This window comes from Anarhichas minor, unplaced genomic scaffold (genome assembly GCF_050575085.1).
Source record: "Anarhichas minor isolate MPS153535 unplaced genomic scaffold, ASM5057508v1 ptg000100l, whole genome shotgun sequence".
Classification (NCBI taxonomy): Eukaryota; Metazoa; Chordata; class Actinopteri; order Perciformes; family Anarhichadidae; genus Anarhichas; species Anarhichas minor.
The window spans coordinates 373,239-390,839 of record NW_027466546.1 but is presented as its reverse complement, the minus strand read 5'-3'; the positions used below and the strand labels follow the sequence as shown (position 1 = coordinate 390,839).

At 41.3% G+C, this 17,601-nt stretch overlaps 1 protein-coding gene across 1 annotated transcript; it reads right to left on the bottom strand.

Moving 5' to 3' along the window:
• Nucleotides 1-1,458: 1,458 nt before the first annotated feature.
• LOC142939508 (calpain-1 catalytic subunit-like) lies at nucleotides 1,459-15,338 on the bottom strand. The gene is made up of 21 exons (XM_076082657.1): nucleotides 15,099-15,338; nucleotides 14,640-14,709; nucleotides 12,588-12,706; nucleotides 12,255-12,388; nucleotides 10,941-11,109; nucleotides 10,271-10,354; nucleotides 10,090-10,175; nucleotides 9,938-10,012; nucleotides 9,706-9,866; nucleotides 7,149-7,318; nucleotides 6,741-6,752; nucleotides 6,455-6,666; nucleotides 6,342-6,381; nucleotides 5,562-5,627; nucleotides 5,425-5,482; nucleotides 5,286-5,350; nucleotides 4,748-4,816; nucleotides 4,280-4,358; nucleotides 4,087-4,200; nucleotides 3,336-3,394; nucleotides 1,459-1,485 (listed from the first exon to the last, which is right to left on the bottom strand). The coding sequence occupies exons 1-21, from the start codon at nucleotides 15,336-15,338 to the stop codon at nucleotides 1,459-1,461; spliced, it is 2,109 nt and encodes a 702-aa protein (XP_075938772.1).
• Between the last annotated feature and the right edge of the window lie 2,263 nt (nucleotides 15,339-17,601).

The following is a 17,601-nucleotide window of genomic DNA, read 5'->3' as shown; positions in this document are numbered from 1 at the left end:
AGTACTATAGCTATGATGTAGTAGTAGTAGTAGTAGTACTGTAGCTATGATGTAGTACTAGTAGTACTGTAGCTATGATGTCGTAGTAGTAGTAGTACTGTAGCTATGATGTCATAGTAGTAGTACTGTAGCTATGATGTCGTAGTAGTAGTACTATAGCTATGATGTAGTACTAGTAGTACTGTAGCTATGATGTAGTAGTAGTACTGTAGCTATGATGTAGTACTAGTAGTAGTAGTAGTACTATAGCTATGATGTAGTAGTAGTACTGTAGCTATGATGTAGTAGTAGTACTATAGCTATGATGTAGTACTAGTAGTACTGTAGTTGTGATGTACTAGTAGTTGTGATGTAGTAGTAGTACTGCTGTAGTAGTAGTACTGTAGTACTGTACTGTACTGTAGCTATGATGTGGTAGTAGTAGTAGTAGTAGTAGTACTGTAGCTATGATGTAGTACTAGTAGTAGTACTGTAGCTATGATGTAGTAGTAGCAGTACTGTAGCTATGATGTAGTACTAGTAGTAGTACTGTAGCTATGATGTAGTACTAGTACCGTAGCTATGATGTAGTACTAGTAGTACTGTAGCTATGATGTAGTAGTAGTACTGTAGCTATGATGTAGTACTAGTAGTAGTAGTAGTAGTAGTACTATAGCTATGATGTAGTACTATAGCTATGATGTAGTACTAGTAGTACTGTAGCTATGATGTAGTAGTAGTACTATAGCTATGATGTAGTACTAGTAGTACTGTAGCTATGATGTACTAGTAGTACTGTAGCTATGATGTACTAGTAATACTGTAGCTATGATGTAGTAGTAGTAGTAGTAGTACTGTAGCTATGATGTAGTAGTAGTACTGCTGTAGTAGTAGTACTGTAGCTATGATGTAGTAGTAGTAGTAGTACTGTAGCTATGATGTAGTAGTAGTACTGTAGCTATGATGTAGTACTAGTAGTACTGTAGCTATGATGTAGTAGTAGTACTAGTAGTACTGTAGCTATGATGTAGTACTAGTAGTACTGTAGCTATGATGTAGTACTAGTAATACTGTAGCTATGATGTACTAGTAGTAGTACTGTAGCTATGATGTAGTAGTAGTAGTAGTACTGTAGCTATGATGTAGTAGTAGTAGTACTGTAGTTGTGATGTAGTAGTAGTGCTGTAGTACTAGTAGTACTGTAGCTATGATGTAGTAGTAGTACTATAGCTATGATATAGTAGTAGTAGTAGTACTATAGCTATGATGTAGTAGTAGTAGTAGTACTATAGCTATGATGTAGTACTAGTAGTACTGTAGTTGTGATGTAGTAGTAGTACTGCTGTAGTACTAGTAGTAGTACTGTAGCTATGATGTAGTACTAGTAGTACTGTAGCTATAATGTAGTAGTAGTAGCAGTACTATAGCTATGATGTAGTAGTAGTAGTGCGGTCGTCGTGTTCTTGTGACTGCAGCTCTTCATCCACACATGGTCACATAGAGCCACTGAGGAGAGACAACGTCACAGCATCAGAGAATATAAACAGACTAAATGAAATGCATATTTATACATATATATTTACACACACTGGGTCTGATATATTATTTATATATAATACACAGAATAAAATACTGAGGTGATGATCTGAGAGGAAGCCTGCAGACTCTGCTCAGGGCTTAAATACATGGGTGTTTCAGGTACAATGATGTCATCGACATACAGGTGCTGGTCATATAATTAGAATATCATCAAAAAGTTGATTTATTTCACTAATTCCATTCAAAAAGTGAAACATGTCTATTATATTCATGCATTACATACAGACTGATATATTTCAAATGTTTATTTCTTTTAATTTTGATGATTATAACTGACAACTAAGGAAAATCCCAAATTCAGTATCTCAGAAAATTAGAATATTACTTAAGACCAATACAAAGAAAGGATTTTTAGAAATCTTGGCCAACTGAAAAGTATGAACATGAAAAGTATGAGCATGTACAGCACTCAATACTTAGTTGGGGCTCCTTTTGCCTGAATTACTGCAGCAATGCGGCGTGGCATGGAGTCGATCAGTCTGTGGCACTGCTCAGGTGTTATGAGAGCCCAGGTTGCTCTGATAGTGGCCTTCAGCTCTTCTGCATTGTTGGGTCTGGCATTTCGCATCATCCTCTTCACAATACCCCATAGATGTTCTATGGGGTTAAGGTCAGGCGAGTTTGCTGGCCAATTAAGAACAGGGATACCATGGTCCTTAAACCAGGTACTGGTTGCTTTGGCACTGTGTGCAGGTGCCAAGTCCTGTTGGAAAATTAAATCTGCATCTCCATAAAGTTGGTCAGCAGCAGGAAGCATGAAGTGCTCTAAAACTTCCTGGTATATGGCTGCGTTGACCTTGGACCTCAGAAAACACAGTGGACCAACACCAGCAGATGACATGGCACCCCAAACCATCACTGACTGTGGAAACTTTACACTGGACCTCAAGCAACGTGGATTGTGTGTCTCTCCTCTCTTCCTCCAGACTCTGGGACCCTGATTTCCAAAGGAAATGCAAAATTTACTTTCATCAGAGAACATAACTTTGGACCACTCAGCAGCAGTCCAGTCCTTTTTGTCTTTAGCCCAGGCGAGACGCTTCTGACGCTGTCTGTTGTTCAAGAGTGGCTTGACACAAGGAATGCGACAGCTGAAACCCATGTCTTGCATACGTCTGTGCGTCGTGGTTCTTGAAGCACTGACTCCAGCTGCAGTCCACTCTTTCTGAATCTCCCCCACATTTTTGAATGGGTTTTGTTTCACAATCCTCTCCAGGGTGCGGTTATCCCTATTGCTTGTACACTTTTTTCTACCACATCTTTTCCTTCCCTTCGCCTCTCTATTAATGTGCTTGGACACAGAGCTCTGTGAACAGCCAGCCTCTTTTGCAATGACCTTTTGTGTCTTGCCCTCCTTGTGCAAGGTGTCAATGGTCGTCTTTTGGACAACTGTCAAGTCAGCAGTCTTCCCCATGATTGTGTAGCCTACAGAACTAGACTGAGAGACCATTTAAAGGCCTTTGCAGGTGTTTTGAGTTAATTAGCTGATTAGAGTGTGGCACCAGGGGTCTTCAATATTGAACCTTTTCACAATATTCAAATTTTCTGAGATACTGAATTTGGGATTTTCCTTAGTTGTCAGTTATAATCATCAAAATTAAAAGAAATAAACATTTGAAATATATCAGTCTGTGTGTAATGAATGAATATAATAGACAAGTTTCACTTTTTGAATGGAATTAGTGAAATAAATCAACTTTTTGATGATATTCTAATTATATGACCAGCACCTGTACTTCATGTTTTATAACACAAACCTCGCTGATGTTCAGTTCTGCACTTCCGGTCCCGTCCCTGTCAAGCTCCTTGAACACCTCTAAAAAACACCACAGAAGAAGAAACACAACGTTCAGGTCACGTTGTACAGACCAAGAGTCAGTACTCTGATGTTTTACTGCAGTAAAAGTACTCACACCACAGTATTAGTACTTTTAATACTAAAAGTATTCAAAGTATTTTACAGTATTAGTAAAAGTACTAATACCACAGTATTAGAGGGCCCTGAAGGCAGCAGCAGATTGAACAGAGGGCCCTGAAGGCAGCAGCAGAGTGAACAGAGGGCCCTGAAGGCAGCAGCATCAGAGTGAACAGAGGGCCTGAAGGCAGCAGCGGAGTGAACAGAGGGCCCTGAAGGCAGCAGCGGAGTGAACAGAGTGCCCTGAAGGCAGCAGCGGAGTGAACAGAGGGCCCTGAAGGCAGCAGCAGCATAGTGAACAGAGGGCCCTGAAGGCAGCAGCAGCAGAGTGAACAGAGGGCCCTGAAGGCAGCATCAGAGTGAACAGAGGGCCCTTAAGGCAGCAGCATCAGAGTGAACAGAGGGCCTGAAGGCAGCAGCGGAGTGAACAGAGGGCCCTGAAGGCAGCAGTGGAGTGAACAGAGGGCCCTGAAGGCAGCAGCGGAGTGAACAGAGGGCCCTGAAGGCAGCAGCAGCATAGTGAACAGAGGGCCCTGAAGGCAGCAGCATCAGAGTGAACAGAGGGCCCTGACGGCAGCACCAGAGTGACGTACTGAACATGGCCTCCAGCTTGACGAGGCAGCAGGTGAAGTTGTCGAAGTCGATGATCTCGTTGTCGGCGTATCGAGCAACCAGCATCTGATACAGCTTGTTGTTCAGCTTGAACCCTGAGGACACACAGAGCTCAGAGGGTTAGTTCACAGAAACTGACCGTTTAACGTTTAACGACGAGTGACGAGAACTTACCGCCGTTTTCCAGCGCCAGACGCATCTCGTAGGAGCTCATGCATCCAGATTTATCCAGATCGAACTCTCGGAAGATTCCCTGCAGTCACAAGATAACGTGTTTGTTAGCTAACGTTAGCATTAGCGTTAGCTAACAAACACGTGTTTGTTAGCTTGTAAACCTGATGACTTCCTGTTGGACTACAGAAACATGATGACTTCCTGTTGGACTACAGAAACATGACGACTTCCTGTTGGACTACAGAAACATGACGACTTCCTGTTGGACTACAGAAACATGACGACTTCCTGTTGGACTACAGAAACATGACGACTTCCTGTTGGACTACAGAAACATGAAGTCGGTTATGTGTTAGTGAAATGCACCCTGGGAGTTGTGGTCTTTATAAGGATATACTTTATGTTCTAACACAGGTTCCTCATGTTTTGGTTCCACGTTCTCCTCAAATGTTCCTCCTCTGAACTCACCAGCCACTTCCTGATCTTGTTCCACAGAACCTGGAACTCCAACAGACCAAGTCGAGCGCTGCCGTCTTTCTGAGCTTCAGTCAAGAAGAAGAAGTGAAGAAGACTGAATAAATGTTGCAAAATAAAAGCCTTGTTAGGAAATGAAGAGGTTCCTCTCTGCTGAAATGCTGAGGGGCTTTTAATTTGAAATGAATACAGGAAGTGGACAGAAGCATTGCGTTTGAATTAACAGCAGATCAGAAAATAAGGTTTAAAACTCAAATATGACAAAATGCACTTATCAAATAAATATAAACCTGTTTCAAATAAAGGACACTTTTAAGGATTTACAATAATTTAAGGACGTTAACCATTAAACCCAAATATTGATTATTTCTGCTGAGAAACTAATTCTCAGTTTATAGACTTCCTTCTTCTAACCTGTTGGGCTTGAACAAAAATAAACAGCAATAACAAGCAGAACCAGCACCAGAACTAACAGAACCAGCAGACAGCAGCAGGACTAACAGAACTAACAGAACTAGCAGATGGAGGATACGTCCATAAGGCCGACCATGGCTCTGCAGGACTCCATGCTGAAACCATCAGTCTGAAGATCTCTGTCTGTAAACAACCACAGAAGAAGAAGTGACGTGAAACAGTCAGAACATTTGAACATCTGAAGCATCAGAACTTACGTTTGGACACGACCCGGTTGAGGATGGTCCTGAGCTCTCTGACTGAGATCTCCATGTCCTGATGAGAGGAAACACGTTGATATAAACATTGTGTTTTATGTTTCATTTATTATTATTATTATTATCCAGAAACTCACGTCTCCAGACAGCTGAGCGAACATGGACCTGAAGGAGTCGTCGACGTCGTCCGCTGAGATTTCCTTCTGCAGAGAAGAAGAACAACAGCAAGGTAAAAGGTCATCACGACACAAAGCCAGCAAACAATTTAGTTTAGTTATTACTGTTATAAAATATATGTTATAACAGTTTAGTTTAGTTATTACTGTTATAACATATATGTTCAATGTATAAAAAACACTTTTACTTTTATATAAGCAGATGATTTGCATAATTTGTATCGAAATGAAAATTCAACCACAAGAAGTTCAAACTTGAATTGAAAAGAGCTGAAATAAAATGCTACAAATTAACATAAACGTTTGTTTTGATTCTAAAGAGAGTAAAAGATGAAGAGGAGCTGATGATTCATGAAGAGGAAGAAGAAGATCATTTTCTTTTATAAGTTGAGAAGTAAATGTTTTAGAGCAGGGGTCTTCAACGTTTTTCAGGCCAAGGACCCCCAAACCGATAGAGAGATGAAGCAGGGACATACGTATATATGCTATATATATGCGACTATATATATTGAGTTTTATATTAAACCGGGCCTAGTGCCATGTATAAACATCACTCTTTATTGTGCATTCAATACTAAGCTATTCAAATAATAGACAGGTTCATATATTCATGTTTTTATGTTAAATTGTCTAATCAACCAAAAGTTTCACGGACCCCCTGCAGTACCCCTAGGGGCCGCCGACCCCCTGTTGAAGACCTCTGTTTTAGAATGTGATTTAAAGAAAGACATCGTTCCTGACCTCTTCTTCAAAGTTGGCCACCACGTCGTCGTCCATCTCCCTGCAGAGATCAACACAGCGTCACTTCATCCATAATCAATATTTAATAAATCACTAGAATCACGAGGACTCACTCGGTCTCCGACTGTTTCTCCGTGAACACCCTCAGGACGAAATCGGCCTCCTTCGAGGGTTCAAAGGTGGAGGGGACGATCAGGTACTCGCCCGGCGGGAGGCGGAGCCTAGCGCTCACCTCTCGCAGATTGATGAAGGTCTCAGATCGAGCGCAGGAGGAGTGACGCAGGAAGAAGTCCTTCTTCATGTGGACGCTGGGACAGCCGCGGTGCTGCCGGACAGACGGACGCTTAGAGTTTATAAACTGAGTGTTTTGAATAAAAGTTGTTATGTGTTCTGACTCACCTCCTCGGGGATCTGTGAGGGGGGGGGGGACAAAGAAGAAAAGTCACAAAACAGAGTGATCGTCTCTGATGACATGCTAACGTGCTAATCAGGGTGCTAACGCATCATTAGCTGGTTGCTAAGCAATTCTCATGTAGTTACTAAAGGGTTCAGGGTGGTTGGTAGGTGGTCATTATGGGGTTTAAAATGTTAATAACAATAATATAATAATAATAATAATAATAATAATGGTTAACTTGTTAGGGTGTCTGAGGACATTTCTAGTATGTTTAAGGTGGTTACTGTTTGGGCTGTCAACAAATGTTCTCAATTTGAATAGTATAGAATATAATATATGAATATAAATATAAATATATAAACTGTGTACTATTGATAGTACAGCAGCTAGAGAATAGAGCTGTGTTTGACCTCGTAGACGGCAAAGCCGATGGTGTGGACGTCCTGGCCGTGGCGGCGGAAGCGTCGGCGGTCTTTCTGCATCAGAGCCACCAGGAAGCTGCAGGACGCCTCGTCGTCCTCGGGGTCGTCGTCCTCCTCCAGCAGAGAGATCTTGTACTGAGGGTTGATCCAGAACGTGTCTGCAGGGAGGCATCATGGGATATGTAGTTTTCATTAGCAAAGAATGGTGGAATGTGTACACATCAAACCCTAGCTGGGTTCAGGCGCAGAACAAAAGCAAGCTGTCTCATCTTTGGGCACTTAAACTGTATTTAAACTGTGGTACAAATATATAGAATGTATTATGTATAATCGTTATTGTGTTTGTAGATGTTTAGTAAACATTGTGTTTGAACGGTGCAGTGAACTTTCTATTCAAAACGGACATTCCAGTGTTTCAGCATTGCATTTATAGTAAGGACTGGATCAGGTTTGTAGTTAGGGCTGGCTCAGGTTTATAGTTAGAGCTGGATCAGGTTTATAGTTAGGGCTGGTTCAGGTTTATAGTTAGGGCTGGTTCAGGTTTATAGTTAGGGCTGGTTCAGGTTTGTAGTTAGAGCTGGCTCAGGTTTATAGTTAGGACTGGCTCAGGTTTATAGTTAGGGCTGGATCAGGTTTATAGTTAGGGCTGGTTCAGGTTTATAGTTAGGGCTGGTTCAGGTTCATAGTTAGGACTGGATCAGGTTTATAGTAAGGGCTGGTTCAGGTTTATAGTTAGGGCTGGCTCAGGTTTATAGTTAGGGCTGGTTCAGGTTTATAGTTAGGGCTGGTTCAGGTTTATAGTTAGGACTGGCTCAGGTTTATAGTTAGAGCTGGATCAGGTTTATAGTTAGGGCTGGTTCAGGTTTATAGTTAGGGCTGGTTCAGGTTTGTAGTTAGAGCTGGCTCAGGTTTATAGTTAGGACTGGCTCAGGTTTATAGTTAGGGCTGGATCAGGTTTATAGTTAGGGCTGGTTCAGGTTTATAGTTAGGGCTGGTTCAGGTTCATAGTTAGGACTGGATCAGGTTTATAGTTAGGGCTGGTTCAGGTTTATAGTTAGGGCTGGTTCAGGTTTATAGTTAGGACTGGCTCAGGTTTATAGTTGGGGCTGGTTCAGGTTTGTAGTTAGGGCTGGCTCAGGTTTATAGTTAGAGCTGGATCAGGTTTATAGTTAGGGCTGGTTCAGGTTTATAGTTAGGGCTGGTTCAGGTTTATAGTTAGAGCTGGCTCAGGTTTATAGTTAGGACTGGCTCAGGTTTATAGTTAGGGCTGGATCAGGTTTATAGTTAGGGCTGGTTCAGGTTCATAGTTAGGACTGGATCAGGTTTATAGTTAGGGCTGGTTCAGGTTTATAGTTAGGGCTGGCTCAGGTTTGTAGTTAGGGCTGGCTCAGGTTTATAGTTAGAGCTGGATCAGGTTTATAGTTAGGGCTGGTTCAGGTTTATAGTTAGGGCTGGTTCAGGTTCATAGTTAGGACTGGATCAGGTTTATAGTTAGGGCTGGTTCAGGTTTATAGTTGGGGCTGGTTCAGGTTTGTAGTTAGGGCTGGCTCAGGTTTATAGTTAGAGCTGGATCAGGTTTATAGTTAGGGCTGGTTCAGGTTTATAGTTAGGGCTGGCTCAGGTTTGTAGTTAGAGCTGGATCAGGTTTATAGTTAGGGCTGGTTCAGGTTTATAGTTAGGGCTGGTTCAGGTTTGTAGTTAGAGCTGGCTCAGGTTTATAGTTAGGACTGGCTCAGGTTTATAGTTAGGGCTGGATCAGGTTTATAGTTAGGGCTGGTTCAGGTTTATAGTTAGGGCTGGTTCAGGTTCATAGTTAGGACTGGATCAGGTTTATAGTTAGGGCTGGTTCAGGTTTATAGTTAGGGCTGGCTCAGGTTTATAGTTAGGGCTGGCTCAGGTTTATAGTTAGGACTGGCTCAGGTTTGTAGTTAGGGCTGGATCAGGTTTATAGTTAGGGCTGGTTCAGGTTCATAGTTAGGACTGGATCAGGTTTATAGTTAGGGCTGGTTCAGGTTTATAGTTAGGGCTGGCTCAGGTTTATAGTTAGGGCTGGCTCAGGTTTATAGTTAGGACTGGCTCAGGTTTGTAGTTAGGGCTGGATCAGGTTTATAGTTAGGGCTGGTTCAGGTTTATAGTTAGGGCTGGTTCAGGTTTATAGTTAGGGCTGGTTCAGGTTTATAGTTAGGACTGGCTCAGGTTTGTAGTTAGGGCTGGATCAGGTTTATAGTTAGGGCTGGTTCAGGTTTATAGTTAGGGCTGGTTCAGGTTTATAGTTAGGACTGGTTCAGGTTTATAGTTAGGGCTGGCTCAGGTTTATAGTTAGGGCTGGATCAGGTTTATAGTTAGGGCTGGTTCAGGTTTGTAGTTAGGGCTGGCTCAGGTTTATAGTTAGAGCTGGATCAGGTTTATAGTTAGGGCTGGCTCAGGTTTATAGTTAGAGCTGGCTCCATCATTATTTTCCTTACTACTGTCATATGAATAACTCATGTCTTTATTAATAGTTAATAACTCATGGTTAATAAAGGGTTATTATGAACGTCCTCACTGGCATGGTTCCTGCAGCCTCCGGCGGTGCTTCCTCTCCTCCAGCCGCCCTCAAACATTGTAGTGGTCCAGAACCTGGTGGAGTCCTGGCTGAGAGCGTCCGGGGTCAGATTACAGATCTCCAGTCGGGAGAACTGACGCAGAAACTCCTGGAAAGACATCCTAACAGACAGACGGACATTTTACCGTCTTCATCCTGTAAAAATCCACCGTCGTTCACACTCCAAACCTACCAGAACTCTCCGTCCTCCATCTTACAGAGCAGCTCGTCTTTCTCTGCAGAGTCAACGGAGCTCCACTCTGAGGAGCTGAAACACAAATGTGTGGTTAGGATTAAAAACACAGACGACCCGTTTGGTCCTAGAAACTGTTTGAAAGCACTGACCTGTCGCTCCAGGCTCCGGTCCACTCCACCTGACCCCAGGGGTTCCTGATCCGGATCAGACGCTCCTGCCGGCCTCGGTAGTCCACCTGCAGAGAGACAGGAAGACAAACATCCAAATGTCCGACACAAAGACCGGATCCTGGATGCCGGGTCGGTGTTGATGTGACAAAGGTGAGCTCACCTGTCGGAGTCCAGTCACAGAGTAGGCGTGGCCTTTCACCAGCTTCTTGAAGGTCACCGCCTCCATGTCCAAAGAACTGGTGATCTGAGGAGACGAGTAACACACAGAACCGCTGATTCCTCCTGAACACTAAAGTAGAGCGCCGTCCCTGGAGAAGATCTTTTTCTTTTTATTGTAATTCAACTTGTATTTAACCAAATAAAATCTCTTTTTCGATGGCGATTTGGCCAAAAAGGCAGCAAAGTGAAACGTGGCTTACACGTCTTTTAACACAAAACATTACAGAGTAGAAACAAAGTGTATTACACATATAGACAAAAAGGCTTTAAGACATGACAACATTGTTACAGATTGTTTGTTTGTGCTAAAAACTTCTGTCAACTTTTGGTTAAAACTGGTCAGAGAGATGAGGGAGTCTACATTGAGTCTCGTCTGCAGGTCATTCCAGGACCAGAGGGCCGTAGTACAAACCTGTATATATACTGTATATATATATATATCCAATAAACTAATGCAGCATCCTGCACACAGTGATGAGTTTCAAACAAATCTCAAAGCAGCATGAAAAAAAGCGGGTCAAGTAAGGCCAAAGTGGGTCGTCATCAAATCCGTCCCAATCTGAAAAGATAAATACCAGTCAAGATATAAATGATTTCTTAGTGTGACTGACGTCTATGGAGCAGCCCAGCAGTGATTCTCTCTCTAAAGCTTTACTGATGATACGATGAAGATCTCTGGGAGCTTTCTTCAGCTCGTACATCTCCGACACTCCGCCGGTAAAGTCCTCGAAACCCTCAGTGGTGCTGCCTCCGGACAACGCCTCGTACGAGCCATTCAGCCTGAAAACACACAGTAAACACTCAGTAAACACAGTAAACACACAGTAAACACTCAGAAAACACTCAGTAAACACAGTTAACACTCAGTAAACACACAGTAAACACACAGAAAACACTGAGAAAACACTCAGTAAACACAGTTAACACTCAGTAAACACTCAGTTAACACAGTTAACACTCAGTAAACACACAGTAAACACACAGAAAATAAACAGTAAACACACAGAAAACACTGAGAAAACACTCAGTAAACACAGTTAACACTCAGTAAACACTCAGTTAACACAGTTAACACACAGTAAACACACAGTAAACACACAGTAAACACTCAGTAAACACTCAGTAAACACAGTTAACACTCAGAAAACACACAGTAAACACTCAGTAAACACACAGTAAACACACAGTAAACACACAGTTAACACACAGTTAACACACAGTTTACACACAGTAAACACTCAATAAACACAGTAAACACTCAGAAAACACTCAGAAAACACTGAGTAAACACAGTTTACAAACAGTAAACACTCAGTAAACACTCAGTAAACACAGTTAACACTCAGTAAACACACAGTAAACACTCAGAAAACACTCAGTAAACACACAGTTAACACACAGTTAACACACACAGTAAACACACAGTAAACACTCAGTAAACACACAGTAAACACTCAGTAAACACACAGTAAACACTCAGTAAACACTCAGTAAACACAGTTAACACTCAGTAAACACAGTTAACACACAGTAAACACTCAGAAAACACTCAGTAAACACACAGTTAACACACAATTAACACACACAGTAAACACTCAGTAAACACAGTAAACACACAGTAAACACACAGTAAACACTCAGTAAACACACAGAAAACACTCACTAAACACTCAGTAAACACTCAGTAAACACTCAGTAAACACACAGTAAACACACAGTAAACACTCAGTATATATTGTTTTTTGCCTCATTAAACAGTTTACAGTTTAAGATTAAAAAAGAACATCAGAGCAGCTGAACCTGATTTCTCTCAACACACTACTCAGAATTCAAGAGTCTGACCGTCTAAAACCTTTTTCTCAGCCGGTTGAGATTCAGGTCTTAGGGTTATATAGGGTTAGATCTGGATCAGGTTCAGGTCTTACTTGGCGTAGGCCTTCTCCAGCAGGGCGCTCCAGAACTCGCTGCCTTCAACCGAGTGGACGAACATCAGCTCTCCGTCTTTGACCGGCAGACGGTCGTCGATCACAACGTCCACCCACTCACCAAACTGCCAGAACTGAGACAAATAGAAACAGATAATAAATATAAATGATCAGTCTTCTGAGAATAAAATGTCATATAAGACTGTTTAGTGGCTGTCCTGTCTCTAAATCATCGCTCTCTTGTTTTTCATTACCAAAACACAAGCTTCCTACGTTCCGCTTGAACGTACAAACAGGTGAGTGGGTGTGGCCTCTAAACAGGTGGATTCTCACCTGGAAGTGGAAGATGCCGGCGTATTCGCGGTCGAAGTTCTGACCGTGAGGAACGACGCGATGCAGCAGCCGGTCGTTCAGAGTCAGAGACCCGATAGCAGCGAGCAGCCAGCAGTCTCCTGGAGAATGACCAGGGTTAATACAGATTAACACAGATTAATACACTTCAACTACCTTCAGAACCAGAGTTAATACAGATGTACAGACACACTTCAACTACCTTCAGAACCAGAGTTAATACAGATATACAAACACTTCAACTACCTTCAGAACCAGAGTTAATACAGATGTGCAGACACTTCAACTACCTTCAGAACCAGAGTTAATGCAGATGTACAGACACACTTCAACTACCTTCAGAACCAGTTAATACAGATGTACAAACACTTCAACTACCTTCAGAACCAGAGTTAATACAGATGTACAGACACTTCAACTACCTTGAGAACCAGAGTTAATACAGATGTACAGACACACTTCAATTACCTTCAGAACCAGAGTTAATACAGATATAGACACACTTCAACTACCTCCAGAACCAGAGTTAATACAGATGTACAAACACTTCAACTACCTTGAGAACCAGAGTTAATACAGATGTACAGACACACTTCAACTACCTTCAGAACCAGAGTTAATACAGATGTACAAACACTTCAACTACCTTCAGAACTAGTTAATACAGATGTACAAACACTTCAACTACCTTGAGAACCAGAGTTAATACAGATGTACAGACACACTTCAACTACCTTCAGAACCAGAGTTAATACAGATGTACAGACACACTTCAACTACCTTCAGAACCAGAGTTAATACAGATATACAAACACTTCAACTACCTTGAGAACCAGAGTTAATACAGATGTACAGACACACTTCAACTACCTTCAGAACCAGTGTTAATACAGATATAGACACACTTCAACTACCTCCAGAACCAGAGTTAATACAGATGTACAAACACTTCAACTACCTTGAGAACCAGAGTTAATACAGATGTACAGACACACTTCAACTACCTTCAGAACCAGAGTTAATACAGATATACAAACACTTCAACTACCTTGAGAACCAGAGTTAATACAGATATACAGATACACTTCAACTACCTTCAGAACCAGAGTTAATACAGATGTACAGACACACTTGAACTACCTTGAGAACCGGTTAATACAGATGTACAGACACACTTCAACTACCTTGAGAACCGGTTAATACAGATGTACAGACACTTCAACTACCTTCAGAACCAGAGTTAATACAGATATACAAACACTTCAACTACCTTCAGAACCAGAGTTATTACAGATGTACATACACACTTCAACTATATTATGAACCAGAGTAAACACAGATATACAGACAACTACCTTCAAGTCTTAACATCAAAACAGCTTTCCACTATTACTCTGCATTTCCACCACTTTCACATCTCCCACTTCCACAACCTTGAACTGTCTTCTGTCTTCGCTGACGCTTCATCTGCTTCCGTCAGTAACATTTAACAGGAAGTTTTAACTTGTTAACTGAACATTAGCTGACTCCATTATCCTGAACAGACACTCTGATGGTCTGTGGGGACACGCTAATGCTAGGCTAAGCGCTAACATCAACAACAACATTAGCTGCTTCCATATTAAGCTGCTAATGTTTCCGGCTAATGGAGTCTTCATTCACTGATCAATACAAGGTCAGACCTGACGGACTGAGTGCTGCCTTCAGGTGCAGATCGTTCAGTGTATATGTACTTTATATACAGTATATGTTTGTGTATATACTGTATATATGTACACAGTATATGTACATCATATGTGTATATATATCAGAATCAGAACCGTTTGGTATGTTACACACACAAGGAATTTGACATGGCGGGTGGTGCATAACATTAAACAATCAACAACAATATGTACATTATATGTGTGTATATATGTACATAGTATTTACATACTTTGATGAGGACACAGACTGAACTCTTTGTTTACTTTCTGACTGGCTGTGTGAGGTCACATGACCCGCTGTGTGAGGTCACATGACCAGTGGACTCACCAAGCACTCCCTGACAGATGTCCGTCCTGGTGGCTCCGCCCACAATGAACTGGGGGTTCTCCGTCAGCTCCTGAGACAACCAATCAGAGACGAACGTTACATCATTGCTGTTGTCTCTTTAATTATCAGTTATTATCACACACACACACTCACACACATTGAATTGGTTCGTCTCTTTCTTTATTGATCCCGGTGCTACTTTATATCTCTAAACACACATCAACATGCTAACATGCTAACATGCTAAATCTTCCAGCTGTGGCTCCACACTTGATTTTTGGGGTTAAGCTTTCTACCAAACACTCATTGTCTTCTTCTGATACTGTCCAGTTCTGTTTGATTTATCTGTCTGAACAGAGTCTTCACTTCCTGCCACAAACAGTAAGCAGCTTCTGGTTCAGCGAATCACAGGCCTCAGATTGAGATCAATGAATCCTTTTTACAGTTTTGGGTTATTACCGTCGGTCTCTTCCACTCCACCCCTCTGGTTTTGGCGGTAAATGGTCCGAGCTCCTTGAAGCCCAGTGAGGCCAGTTCTGCGGGGAACATTGGGTCCTGGAACAGGGATCCGTTCTGCTGACAGTCGTCCTTCAGGGCCTGGAAGTCCTGGTTCAGGTAGAGTACGGCCTGCTGGACCGAGCCAAGACCACCAGCCCTCTGCCGGTCCTTCTGGATCCGCCCAGACACGCCTCCAAACATCCTGACCCACCACAACATATCAGAGAAACTATTATGGGATGGACTGGTTCATTGTTCATGTTCCCATTGAGATGAATTGTAACTTTTCATCAGGCCAACGATGTATCAACAGTTAGCTAATGTTAGCTAACACATGGTAAACATTATCAGCATGCTAACATACTGATAATGTTTACCATGCTAGCATGCTAACACATGGTAAACATTATCAGCATGCTAACATACTGATAATATTTACCATGCTAGCATGCTAACACATGGAATCAGTATGTTAGCATGCTAACACATGGTAAACATTATCAGCATGCTAACATACTGATAATATTTACAATGCTAGCATGCTAACACAAGGAATCAGTATGTTAGCATGCTAACACATGGTAAACATTATCAGCATGTTAGCATTTGTCTCACAGATTGAAGACTTTCCATCAGATCAGAGAGAAAAATATAAACATGGAGATGTTTGTACCTGATCTCCGTCCAATGGGCTCGTAGGAAGCTGACAGGAAACAGAAGTCTGGTTAGTTCATTGGATACTTGTGACCAGTCAGAGTTACAACAACAGAGAACACCTGCACAGAGGTAGCTCATACAGGTATGAGAACACCTGCACACAGGTAGCTCATACAGGTATGAGAACACCTGCACACAGGTAGCTCATACAGGTAGAGGAGAATAAGGTTTCCATGATTTATTCATATTTCATATTTCATTTGGAGGCTAATTATTACAAGTGCTCCGTTTTTTTCATGAACTTTTCAGGTAAATTACACAAAGTAAATAATGAATTGATGACTCATAATAATAATAAACTATCTTCAGTGTAATCGACTGAACTCATCTCTGTCCAATCAATGAGGCAGACTGAGAGCAGCTGACTCAGCACTTTGAAAGCTCTGTTTCCTGGAGCGGCACCAAAATACCAGACGGACCAGGACCAGACCAGTACTGGTCTGGTACTGGTCTGGTACTGGGATCAGACTGTTGAGTTTATTAAGAAACAAATATTCACATTTAAGAAGCAGAAACAAGTGATTTTTTGGGGCTTTTTTCTTAACCTTTAAATGATGAAGTATTTATCAAACTTGTTGTGATATAATTTCACGTTTGATTAATAAACTAATGACTTTATATAGCGGGGCCCTCAGGTGCCTCTGTGAGTCTGTTAACTGGTTATAAATATTGTTATATTAGAACTTTAAAGAGACTGAAATTAGACCGTTTTTATTAATTTATTTACATGGAATTCATATTTAATAATAGTATTTATGAAACATTTGATTCACTTTATTTTATAATTAACTGTCTGTCCTTATTCTCGTATTTCTTATTTAATGTTAGTTTACAGATGTTTTCTAAACAATAATATTCTTTTACAGTAAAAAAACATCCTCGTGAATATTTACACATTTGACTGTAAACTGGATGTAAATAAACACAACACACAGAGGACTCCTCTGATTGGTTCACAAAGAGCATAAAACAGTTTCTGATGAATCAACCTGAAATCAATGAAAACAGCTGATCAGTGACCATGCGCTCACAGAGACCAGTACAGACCAGCACATCACACTCACCGTGTCGGTCCTCCGTCTCCACAGCAGTACAGTAAGATCAGTCCACACGGTGCAGTACTAGCAGTATTAGTAGCTGTACTAGTAGTACTAGCTCTTGTGCAGTACTGGATGCTCTGCTGCAGGACCGAGCCCCGCCCGACGGGAGGGGCGGGGCTACACCATCATGATCAAGTTAAAGAGACCAAACACCATCATGTTAACATATTATAATGTTAACATTCTAATCTGAACAATAATATAATGAAACATTTTATTAATGTCCGGTCTGTTATAACATCTTATAACACGTAGAGGGATGACGTCATCACGGTGACGTCTTCAGCTGTCTTTTCTTTTGTTTTCCTCCTGATGAGATGAGAAACAGCGCCCCCCCCCTTTGCACCAGTACAGTCAGGTCAGAGACGGTACTGCACCCAGTAGTCCCGTTATTAAAAATAATTATTAAAATATAGGATTAAACTTTGAGACGTGAACCTTATAATCCAGGCCAATAGTTTCGATGATTAAAAATAATAAATATATTTTATTTTTTTATTATTCATAATTATTTATATTTTATTTTTCAAAGTTCAAGAACAAAATTTGAACTCTTCAGTTTATATATTTTTTTCAAACGATCAAAGCTATTGAAGAAAGAAAAGAAGAAGAAACCATTTTTATTGTCATATACATATACACGAAAT